Below are 13,341 nucleotides of genomic sequence, written 5' to 3' on the forward strand. Positions count from 1 at the left end.
TTTCTATAATTTTTCTTGAATTTTTCAATCAAAAGTTTAAAAAAATAACAAAATATGTTAAAAAATAACGCACAACTCCATACGAAAACAAAACAATTTTTCGGTATAATTTATTTGTAGGTTATGGCGGTTAAGTACCTTCTTTTATCGTATCTTATCACAATAATGATAAAACCATAGAAAGAACATTATTATATTCTGTGGTAAGAACCTTCTATTATACGTTTGTCGCATAGAGTAACTCTATGGTTTGTCGACTGTATTTATCATTATCAACAACCGCAATGTAATGAGTTGTGCTAAATTTTATTGAACATGTTGAATTAAAGTATGTACCTATTATTCAAATATTATAAAAATAATAAATGTTTATTTTAATCATGGCCTCATGATGTGTGTTTACAGCTAGTAACTGATGTAATTACTATTTATCTGTTCAAAATTAAATCGAATATGTCTTCAGATTATTGCCGTATTTGTACGTCTATTTTACGGGACTACTTTGGTCAAGATGTTTCCGAAATCGCAAAGCCCTTGCAATGGGGTCAGAAATCCTTAATTACTTTGACTACTATGTTAGATGGAAAATATGCTCGTCAACTAATACAAGAAACTATTATTATCTTGTTACAATTCAATTTTGTTTCAGCAATTTGTAATGTCCACTCAGTACAGGTCGAATACAAATTGAATATGGATAATATTCTTTTAATATTAAGGTACCCAAAATATTTATCAATTATAAAGAGAAAATTTGGTAATGAATATAAAGAACTTGTTGAAACCTTACTTTCTCTTGGTAGAGCTCCTTTATCAAAAATTGTTGGTGAATGTATTAAATTACAAAATAAGCCAGATGATTTATATAATACTTATTGGGAAAAAGCTATTGAATTAATAAGAAATGAGTACTTTAAAAGAACTTTTACATTTGTAGTTTGGACTAAAGTAAAACCAAATAAAATGTTTACACCACCTTCCAAAAATCAAAAAGACGAAAAAAAAATATTATTTGTTCCCAATTTTAATAAATTTCATCAAGATATAAAAAATAAAATTATTGTAGATGCTGTAGTTAGGACATTTGATGACGCAATTGTTGGAGAAGTAATGGCTACTATATTAAGTCAATGTGTTGATAGTAATGCTCCAGTTTCAAATGCTATATCATTACAACTGATTAGAAGTAATTTATCTGTTGATCATAATTATTTATTAGAATATATTACAATGATTGAAGAAGATCCCACTAAATTTTTGTGTAAATCTTATGGTACAATGTGTAATATTACTGTTAATTTTAAACAAATTATAAATTGCTTAAATGATTCTATAATTGATCAAGTAGTAAGCTATAAATTTGGTGAGAGTTCTGCAAGACTATTTAGAGCAACTAGAACAAATAAACTTTTAGAACTTGAGCGACTTCAACAAACTGCCTTAATACCAGATAGAGAAACTAAAACATTAACCTCAGAACTTTTTATGAATAATTACCTCCAAGTTCAAGAATTAAGAAAACCAAATACTCGTTTAGGTCGAAATGATAGTAAATCATTTTATTTATATCATTTAAATGATCGTCAATTACATCAAGAATTAACAGAAGAAATATTAAAAATGATTGGGAATTGCATGATGTGGAAGTTTAAGACATGTGAAGATAATAAAAGACTCCTAAAAAACAAAGCCCGATTTGATGGTATGGTTCAAGGTTTGCAAGATAAACAGGAAGCAGACAAAGATTTTTTTGAAGAGGCCATGGATAATTTATTTTCACCAAGTGAACGAATATTGTTAGATTCAATAAACAGACTGTTACGTAAATGCCAGTTAAACATTATGAGATTGGATGAGTGTTTATTTTTATTTCATTCTTATAAGCAATATAATGAAACTGTTAAATAAATTTTTTTATTTTTAATTATATCTATTTTATTATTGAAAATGTTTAAAATTTTAAAAGAAAACTATAAACTGTATTTTTGTTTCCATAAAATTACTTGTTATAATGAAAATAATTTTTGTTTAAGAGCAAGCATTAATTAAGGCCAATCTAAGTAAATCATTCTATAATGTTCGTTTCAGTAGATATATTTTTTTTTGTTGCATAAACCATTCTATATACTGAATAATTGACATAAAGTAAGGGTATAATAATTATAATGTGTAAGATACTAAAAATGATTATCTGTAAATTTAATCTTATTGCCACTTTAATTCAAATAGTATGAAAGCTACAAAACATACAATATAACTCAACAGTTACAGGTATGAGAAAAGATTAATTAAAACATAAATAAACTACATAATAAAATCAGCATCCAAAGTAAAACTAATAATAATTTTAATTATGAGTGTGCAAATAATGTTGAGAATGGATTAGCTATGGATTTTTATTATTATGATTAAGTGTTGAGTGGACCTCAGTCTAGGTAGGTCACTATAATAGATTTGTTACAATTTAAATGAAATTATTTGTATCATTATATACAAAAAATTATAAATTATATTATTACATTATTTATAGATAGGTATTCATAGTAATCAAAAAATATTATAGTAAAATCAATACATTAAAATTTAAGAACTTTATTTCCGTCAAAAATCATAATTTTAGAACATTTTTTTATCGTTTTTAAGGCCATAGTTATAAATGTATTTTTAATAAAAAAAAATTATTCAAATTTTTCAAATTTATGTTAATCAATGTTTGTTTACATTTTGGCAAAGCAGAACACAAGTGTAAACCGTCTTGTTTGATATTTCATAATCATTTTATTATTCCTATTTGTCAATAACAATATAATAAAAGACTGTAACGATTGTTACATATTATTAATGTCTACTCATGTAATATGGATATTGCTGAGTAGACATCACGTTCATTTACATGTTAACGATATTACGTGGCAGTTTTGCCACGACGTTCTTCCGATGTAGCTGAACTCCATATTGTCTTGATGTAGTCCATTGTCCGTAAGTTATATTTATATATGTATATTAAATAATAATAACTAAACTAAATCAATCTACATTTATTTGTAATATTAAGATCTTTCTTTTTATGCTCCCGAGCTACGGTATAATATATTCACAAGGACTAGAAAACCTTCCCTAAATATCATATATTTAACTGGTCATCCCCAACCACGTTACATATTGGTAGAGGCACCGTAACCATGAAATTACAAATATTTGGGATTGGTTTAGATTTTTATTGAATAGTAGTTGTTAACTTATTTTGTATAAGTGTACTTTTAATAAAAATTAAATTTAGAGAAGTTTAGTGAGTTGTTTGCTGAGAATTTATGAGTTTTAAGTATTGAAGATATTAGCGTAGGGAAATATTGTGAGTTTATAACTTTTTTTATTACAAAAAAATAGCATTGAGATTTATAGATTCAATTTATTATATTTATATAATTATTGTATTGATAATTATAGAGTAGGTAATTAAAGAATAAAAATATAGTTATTAAGAATAGGGTAATATAATTTTTTTTTGTTCTTGCGAGTAAAAATAATTAATACTTCAATAAATAATGGTACTTAATTGATAACACATTATATATTAAACGTTATACAAATAATCAAATTACAAAAGTAAATAAAATTAATTTATCATACTTAGATGCAAATTTTGGTTCCAAAATAAATTAACAAAATTTAATAAGTCTGTTACGACAAATCGAAGAGGTCGATCTAGGAAATTTTTCAAATTCAAAGTTTGGAAAGTTATCATTTTCTGCTAAACTTGTACAAAAATTCACACTGTGCACCTTATATGTGGTAGAAAGTTTAGAAAAAGAAGAATTCATCCAATTACCAGTGGAAAAGAAATTCGAATTTATAATTTCTCATAAAACTGTAGCGTGGATAAATTTATTGGATAAAACTGAATTAGTGGGTTTCCTAATATTTTGTAACATACATAGTGAAATTACATCTACAATAATTGTAGAGTTAATAAATCTAGCAAAAACAGAAATAAAAAGTTTTAGAAACAATCAAGACCTTGATGATAGACTTAACGAGACAAATTTAACATTTACAGACGATAGTTTCCCAGTTAATTTAAATAATAGTGGAGATAATTTGGCGGACCTAACTTTTGTAGAAAACACCGAACCGGATAACGTAGCATAGGAAAAAAAATCAACGATTGAAAGAAATCCTAAAATAATATTTAATAAAAACAAGTATAATATTGAATCAAAAATATCATTTAAAATGTTACATCAGCCACAGCCATTTTCGGACGATTTAGATCAAGATGTAGAATCATTTTTTGATAATTATGAATTGCCTGCTATTATAAAATGATTGGGGCGACCGAGAAAAGATTATTTTGTTACCAATTTATTTAAAGTCCACAGCAGAAAATTTTTTTGAAATTATTAAAACAAAAAATCCTGAAATTACATGGCACGATGCAAAAAAACAAATGAAAGACAAATTTACACTGAAAGGTTAGAAAAGGAAATAGATGTACTAAAAAATCACTTACAAAAATTAAGTATGGAACAATTGGATATAAATAATAGGAGAAATGATAGTGGGAGATTTAATAACAGGAATAATAATAATTTTAATAAATCAAGTAATAATAATTATGATTTCAATGAAAACAATTATAACGAAAGTTATAATAAAGACGTCTATATTATTATATATAAACAATTCAGATATATATCAACTTTACAACTTAATAAGAGAAGCAAAAACACGGTGCTATCCTCCCAAAGAAGAAGCGTATAAAATTACTGAATATCTTACAGAGATTTATCTGCAAGAACTCATTGATCGCAGCATGGCTTTTCGTATAATACAATGTCAGTGGAGTGTAATTGATAGTTTTTCTACTGAGAATATTACTTCTATGACTTAGATTACGAAATGGGGTTTTGATGGCAGTATAGGTCAAAGGGAATGTAAGCAAAAATGTAACGAAGATTTTAGTGACTCGAAAATACATTTAACGTCATTAGTACCTATTCAGTTATTTGAGAGTATATCCCATTTACACAAATAAATTATATGGCAAAATCCTCAGCCATATTGTACAAGGTATTGTCGACCAATACGACTTCAGTTTAAAAAAGAAACACACACTTCGTCGTAGGTCGTTGACCATGAATCACGGTTCGTCATTATTTCGTTCCGTGATTCTATTATTACTCAAGAAATTCTTCTCGTTTTTTATCATTCAAAAACATAATTATTGTTAAAAGTAATCTACAACCAAATCAAGTGCAATTTAATCAACTGAAGCTGTTTCGGTCATCTAATCTGAAAATATAAAAAAAATTAATTACCAAATAGTTATTGAAATTGTTATCTACGGCGGACGCGCTCGGCCGTCCGTCCCGTAGTGAGGCAACATATTCGATAAGTAAAACCCACCATGCCTACGAATAAATCTAAAACTGTCGTATCTCCGTTAATCATTTCTAAATCCCGTATACATAATGTGCCAAATAAATTACCAAACCAATTTTCGAATTCTGAGTCCAACGACGGCAGGATTACTCCCACTCCTGATAAACGCCAACTGTATCAAACTCAAGACAACAACCATTAACAAAAATATTTGTTACTCAAAATCGATTTTCCCTATTTTCGGATCCGACAAAGTCATCCGGAAATAAACCAGAACCCGTAAAAATGGACCAAGAACCTGAGCACATAGAAAACTCTTCGGCCCTTACCAAACCTCCATCACCTATTTTTATTCGGATAGTTAATGATAGTAAGGCCTTCGTTGATAGCATAAAGCAAATCACGAAAGGAGAACCTTTTTTTATGTAAAAGTTCTATCAACGGCATCAAACTGTCCACAAGTTCACCAGATTCGTATCGATCTGTCATTAAATTTCTTCAAACCAATAAAGCTGCTTATCATACTTATCAGCTAAAACAAGACAGAGTCTATAGAATAGTAATAAGAAATCTTCACAACTCCACTCCAAATACTGAAATAAAAAAAGAACTCTCTGCTCTCAGGTATATGCCTCGTAAAACGTTCTAATATTCTACATAGAAACACCAAAAACCTCTCTTCCTTTTTTTATCGATTTGGAGCCTGACATTAACAATAAAGATGTCTTTAAAATTAACCACCTCTATTATACTAAGGTAAAAATTGAAGAGCCCCGAACAAACAACCAACCAATACAATGTCTCCGTTGCCAAGGCTTCGCCTATACAAAATCTTACTGTAACCACCCCCCAAAATGTGTTCGCTGTTGAGATTCTCACACCTTAGAAAGCTGCGAAAAATCTCCCAACCAACCAGCTATATAAGCACTATGTAGTGAAGACCACCCAGCCAATTACAGAGGCTATTCTGTGTTCAAAAAAATTCAAGCTGCTCACCATCTCAAGAAATCTAACTCAATACATTGTGGCGGCAACATTATTTATAGCATGGTTGTATTGTTTTCCGGATTCATTGTAGTTTCCCGATAGCGAAAACTATTTTCGGAATTTAGGAATACGGTCGACCGGGTGGCAATCGACTGAATGTATAGGCGTTCAGTTAGTCAGTGATCGTCCGTGAACCGCGAAACGCTCGTCCGACGTGTTTACATAAATTGATATATGTATGTTTTTATTTGTATAATATACAATATAATTATTTGAAATCTTTCTTCATTATTAATACCTTAAAACCCACAACATAATAACCTGAAATAATCATACTCTAATGTTAAACATAATAATGTAAGCTCTACTTCAAATATGAACTTCCAATCTAAAAAATCATATGTTTAAGCTACAACAACTGATTTGCCAAGCCAAGACATCCCTCCTACCACTTCTCAAAACCCTGACTACATAGCCAATCAAATGGCGCTCTTTCTAAATTATTTCCAAGCCACCATCAATCCACTAACCTCTCTACTTACTATTCTAGTAGAAAAACTAATGCTGTCCAATGGTAAATAGATTAAATAATATTCCTCACTCTATCTCAATCCTTCAATGAAACGCCAATGGATTAGCACGTCAAAAAAATAAGCTTTGTGCTTTCCTCTCAACAAAATCTATCGATATCTTACTCATCAGTGAAGCACACCTGACATCAAACCCCTCTTTTAACATTTATGGCTATTCTACATATCAATGTTACCATCCCGATGATTCCTTCCATGCGGGTTCTGCAATACTGTTAAAGTATAACACAGTCTATCAACATACCATTCTACTACCATATCAAAATAACGTCATTCAGTCCACTAATATTTTGCTAACTCTAAATCATATCCCCACTACTATCTCATCGATTTACATCCGTCCCGGCGCAAAAATAAACTCTAATGATTTTGATATTTTCTTTAATTTCCTCAGTAACCACTTCCTGGTAGGTGGGGACTTCAATGTTAAACACTCCCAGTGGGGCTTTAGCCAACCTAATACCAAAGGTCGAACTCTCAATACATTTATCCTCGATCACAATCTTAAAATAATTTCCTCTCCTTGCCCTACATATTGGCCCTCACAGACATCCTGACGTTCTGGATATTTTTATCACTACGCTCCCTAGTCATATAAAATTCACAATTACTAATTCCTCAGACCTCTCTTCCGACCACACACCAATAATACTCACTCTAAACAGCACTCCAACTACAAGAAAAAACTACCCAACTATCACTCCAGGCAAAACAAACTGGAAAAAAATTAGCCAAGTCATAGATAATGCCATCACCCTCAACATCTTAATAAAAAAACCCATCTAAAATAGATACTGCAATACATTCCTTTCCAAATTTAATCCAAAATACCGCACTTGACGCATCTCAAAACAATCCATCCACCACTCATACAACCACGGTATTACCCCCACACATAACACAACTCGTTACAGAAAAGCGTCGTGCCCACCGCATTCGGCAAATAACTAACTCATTTGCCAAGTGATAGAAGGCATCTTAATATACTCACAAACTACTTAAAAAATATTCTCCGGAAGTATAACTCTGACAAATTTCACAACTACTTGGAATCTCTCTAACACTAACAATTCACTTTGGAAAGCCACTAAAAATATACTAAAGGAAATAATTAAAATAACTCCCCTGCGATATCCTAACAACTCTCTAGCATCATCTAACCTTGACATTGCAAACTTATTTGCATCAGACCTTGAGAATATATTCTCATCACACCCAAATTTACCTAGTAGTAGCCACCACTCTAATATTGAAGACTCTGTTTTGAACACTCACCCAATGTGTCTTCCTATAAAACATACATCTCCTTCTGAAGTCATAAATATCATTAAATACTTAAAAACCAGCAAATATCTTGGCCACGACCTGATGACCAATACTACCGCTAAACATCTTCCTAAGAAAGCAATCTTACTTCTCACTTATATCTACAATAGTATTCTTCGCTTGTCCTATATCACTTCAATCTGGAAACATTCAGTTATTATCCTAATTATAAAAGCCAAGAAAACCTGATCAACCCTCCTCATATAAGTTTATTAGCTTACTTCCTACTTTCTCAAAAATCTTAGAAAAAATCATATTGAAAAGAATCTATCCAATATTAAACGATAAAAGAATTATTCCAAATGTCCTATTTGATTTTAGGAGTAAGCAATTCTCCTTCCATCAACTGCTCAGGCTAGTCGACAATATCGCCTCATTCCTTGAACAAAAAAAATTTTGTTCTGGGATTTTTCTGGACGTTGCTCAGGCGTTTAATCGTGTCTGGCACGAAGGGCTATTATTCAAACTATTGTTTTTACCTACCCCGTTATTTTTCTTGCTCAAATCATTCTTATCAAACCGCAAATTTTCAGTAAGATGTAAAGACGAAATTTCTGATCCACATCCTATAAAAGCAGGCGTCTTTCAAGGCAGTATCTTATCCCCGACTCTCTATAATATATATACAGCAGACTCACCTCAATCTATTAACACCGCTCTAGCTGCCTTCGCCGCAACCATAATCTCAACCAACTCCGAAATAGTCATCGCTGTTAACTACAAGATTGGTTCACATTATAAAAAATCAAAACTAACGAAAACAAATCCACTCATGTCACCTTTACCCTCAGGCCTAAAACAATCCCCCCGGTTTATATAAATAACCAAATAATTCCAATGGACAAATCGGTCAAATACCTAGGTCTCATTTTTGACCAAAGATTAACTTGAGTTGATCACATCTTAACTAAAAGAACTTCACTTAACCTCAAACAACACAAATTAAGACCATTTCTCCGATTCAAAACCTCTCTCACAAATAAAATTCTAATTTAATAAAAATAATAATTTAATAAATCTAATAAACAAAGTTTTACGTCCCGCAATGACATACGGAATTTAACTGTGTGTACAGTTGGTTACAAAATGTTTAATAATAGTTATTTTAAAAAAATAAGTAGTTCCGACCAGCGGCGGATTGGCTAAAGATTTCGGCCCGGGAAATTACCGTATGACCGGCCGACCATCCAATAATAATAATTTTCCATAAAAGTCTCCTTTATTCTTGGATTAAATGCTCATAGAACTGTTTATATCACGTTTACACTAAGTTTTATCAAAATCTTAAAATTAAATACAATATACTTAAATACATTATTTTTATAAAATAATTTTTAATCCAAGGAGATCGGCTCAGAGTTTTTGGAACTTTCCCGGTATCCCGGTGGGCCAATCCGCCGCTGATTCCGATCAATTTATATATTGGGTAGCAATGATTACAACTGTAACTTTAGCATGTTTTCAGTTCGTGCATAGACGTCTTACCGTCCACACGTATATTGTCAAGCGTTCCGTCTTTATCAGCTTCCGATAGCGTGTGTAGTGTTGTGACCAGTTTCGTCGCATACCTGTACCTTCGGTAATGTATAATTACTTCATAATTACCTTCAACCGTTACTTATCAACATCATTATGAGTCTTCCAAATATCCCACCGATTCCTATCGCAAAAAATAATTCAAAACCAACAATTAATAAGCCAGTCTTTCCTATCACCATAGTTAATCGCGACAAAATCATTAAAAATAACGAGCAAATATCCGATAGTGAAAAAGCTTCAGCCGATGACTGAACTGTTATACCCACTGTTCATAATAAAAGATCGCTCACCTCTCCCGGTGGTTCACCGAAATCAAAACAACCGAACGATAATCTATTTAAATCGTTCAATCGCTACTCAGCCCTACAAAATGATAATGAACTATAGTCGTGGCAACGAAAACTGGCCGGTTACCCCCGTGACCCGCCTGCCATATACCGACGGCTAGCCTTTTTTTTTTTTACATTTTTAGCCGAGGACTGGGGGTGGCACTGACGTCAGTCACTTCAACCCCCCACCCCCCCTCGTTTATTAAATTTACATCATATTTTTGGCCTCAGTCAGGGACAATCCCCTTTCCTGGCGACCTTACACGTTTGTACATGATCGAGACTTATGGTCTCCTAGGTTTCGCTTTCAGCGTACAACATAAATAATAATAACACGTTGACATTTGAGCTACACGCGTGCTCGCTGTCTCTGCCTCTCCTCTTAAACCTTTTTCTGCATCACTTGGTGGATGAAGTCCGCTTCGATATTCCACCTTTTGGTGGATTCCATCATCACCCCGACCATCGTTTCCGCCGTGATGTCCTCGCCAATCAGAGTGTTCATAATTCTTCTTCTTTCGTACCACGCATCGCATTCGAAAAGTGTATGGTGGGCGTCGTCTGTATGGTAGTCGCAGAACATACACTCAGGTGATGGTAGCTTACCGAATCGATGTAGGTATCCCGAAAAGCATCCATGTCCAGTGAGGGCTTGTGTTAGGTGGTAATCTACCATACCGCTCGTTCTTTTGTGCCACCTCTTAATGTTTGGTATTAGTCTATGAGTCCACCTTCCGTTGTCAGCCTGTTCCCATCTTGATTCCCATGCTTGTATCATTTTGTTTTCTGCTTCTATTTTTCCTTCTGTCGTCTTCATGCTGCTCCTGTATTCCGCTACCAGATCTGGGGGTGACATTCCGGATAGGACTTGCTAGCCTTAGGTTCTCAAACTGCACCGCACCGCCGCCGAGATGTTTACACAATAGGCGCACGGCATGTGTTTTTTTTTTGTTACACGGTCCCTTATTTAATTCATAGTTTAGGTACCCATCTAAAACTGGTATACAACAGCTGGAATGTATTATGGACGAATCGTAAACGTGTATAGTATAGTGTATACGTCTGTTGATTTTGTATTTTTGTGCATTATGCTACAGACATTTGTAACAAACGGTGTGTTGTAGCTACGTTTTTGAAATCAATTTTGTGAAAATTTGTTTTTTTCTTGTGTTTGAATACATTTTTTGTACAAGGATCTATTAAAAATGTCTTTAAATAGTGATACACGCAGCCAGAGTAAACAAATTGTTTATAATGTTTATAAATTTTTAAAAGAACTGTCATCAAAATCGGATTTAACTGCCGATTTCTTTAAACAAACTCAAATACGTACCGGCGAAGCTTGTGGATTGTCAGAGCGCACTGTCAGACGTATTTGTTCTGAAGCAAAACATTCAGAAGATAAATTCCGATGAATCAAAGCCAGTTTTATCATTCAAATCTCCACGCAAAGGCTAAAAACGTGCGAAAATTGTATCAGAGATCGACGATTTTGATGTAGATGTCGTTAGAAAAACGGTGCATGAGTTTTACGATCGAGGTGAGTATCCAACTGCGAATTTAATATTAAATGCTTTAAAACAGAAAATCAATTATTCCGGTTGCTTACGTTCGATGCAAAACCTGTTGAAGAATTTGAAATTTTCTTATAAAAAGTGTAATGATGGCCGAAAATTCTTAATGGAGAGAAATGACATGGTTGCACTTCGATGTAAATTCCTTCGAGAGATTTGTACGCTGCGCAAGGCAAAAGATGATCGCCCTATTGTTTATATTGACAAAACATGGGTCAATCAAAACCATTCGAAGTCAATGATATGGCAAAATGAAGGTAGCACTGAAGGTTTGAAAGTTCCTACGGGAAAAGAAGGTCGGCTTATCGTGTGTCACGCTGGATGTGCGCGTTACGGGCTTATTCAAGGGTCCAAACTAGTATTCCGTAGTAATACAGGCAATACCGCTGACTACCATAGTCAAATGAATGCTGAAATATTTCAAAAATGGTTTGTTGAACTATTAAATAATCTTGAAGAGCCGTCTGTCGTAGTAATGGACAATGCGTCATATCATTCCACGTTGGTAGAAAATTACCCAAAAAGCAATTGGAAAAAAGCTGACGTACAAAAATGGTTGAATGAAAAAAATGTTAAGTTTAGTCTGCTTGAGACTTAATTCCACGTGAAAAGCAATATTTGCTTGACCAAATCGCTTTAGAAAATGGACACGAAGTAGTACGGTTACCTTCTTATCATTGCCAATACAATCCAATCGAACTTATATGGGCCCAAGTTAAGAGTCAAGTAGCGAAAAACAATCATACGTTCAAGATGGTGGATATCGAACGTCTTACCCACGAAGCGTTAGATGCGGTAACCAAAGAGGATTGGGAGAAGTGTGTAAGACATGCCGAACAATTACAGGAGTTAGATAACCAAAAGGAAATCCTTAGAGACGCCTTAATGGAACCAATAATTTTGACGATACTGCCTGATGATAGCGATTCCAGTGATGGAGAATCAGATACAGAGCAATTAGAATAACTAATTTTATTATATTTATATTATTATATTATATTATGATTTTTTTTTATTTTATGTATATATAATATGTATTTATAGATTGTTTTGCAATTATTATTAACAATTAATAAATTGTATGTATAATATATGTATTGAAATAATGTTTTACACTAATAATTTTTTAAACTATTTTGTCCCATCTTTTATATAATAATAAATGAATATAATATACCATGTTAATAAATTAATTTAAAAAAAACGCGGCAATTAATTTTGGAAGTATAATGACCCCTGAGTGGAAATGGCCGCTAGAGTCGCGACGGTCACCGGCCAGTTTTCGTTGCCGCGACTATAGATATGGAAACCACAGATACGATTATACCGACCACACATCGCCCCCCTCCTATCTTCATCAAAACTGAAATCGATTACCAAAAATTCTGTTCATCCATAAAATTACTTATCAATTCTACTGAATTCACTTGTAAAAGCAACACATCAAGCCTAAAACTTCAACTCAATTCACCTGATGACTTCAGAAAAATTGTTAAAATGCTAAAATCCAAAAATATCGATTTTCATACGTACCAGATCAAGCAGGAAAAATCCTTTCGGGTTGTTCTCAAAAACCTCCACCACTCAACTCCAATCGATTTCTTAACCGAAGAA

The 13,341-nt window shown here is 32.6% G+C and overlaps 1 protein-coding gene and 1 long non-coding RNA gene across 2 annotated transcripts; both read left to right on the forward strand.

The window, feature by feature from the left end:
* The first annotated feature begins 186 nt into the window (after positions 1-186).
* LOC112682587 (DNA-directed RNA polymerase III subunit RPC3) lies at positions 187-1,927 on the forward strand. Its single transcript, XM_025553220.1, has 2 exons — positions 187-328; positions 406-1,927. Exon 2 carries the CDS (start codon positions 454-456, stop codon positions 1,906-1,908), a length of 1,455 nt encoding a protein of 484 aa, XP_025409005.1. The 5' UTR covers positions 187-328; positions 406-453; the 3' UTR covers positions 1,909-1,927.
* A 790-nt stretch (positions 1,928-2,717) lies between these two features.
* On the forward strand, positions 2,718-13,339 carry LOC112682639. Its single transcript, XR_003148535.1, has 3 exons — positions 2,718-2,979; positions 9,751-9,864; positions 13,264-13,339. It is a non-coding gene; the product is annotated as an uncharacterized LOC112682639 (long non-coding RNA).
* Positions 13,340-13,341: the final 2 nt, after the last annotated feature.

Source organism: Sipha flava, unplaced genomic scaffold (assembly GCF_003268045.1).
Source record: "Sipha flava isolate LNK unplaced genomic scaffold, YSA_version1 207_pilon_pilon, whole genome shotgun sequence".
Lineage (NCBI taxonomy): Eukaryota > Metazoa > Arthropoda > Insecta > Hemiptera > Aphididae > Sipha > Sipha flava.

Bases quoted from the DNA above. Each gene is read 5' to 3' on its own strand.
- LOC112682587 (XM_025553220.1), top strand. From the start codon at position 454: ATGTCTTCAGATTATTGCCGTATTTGTACGTCTATTTTACGGGACTAC.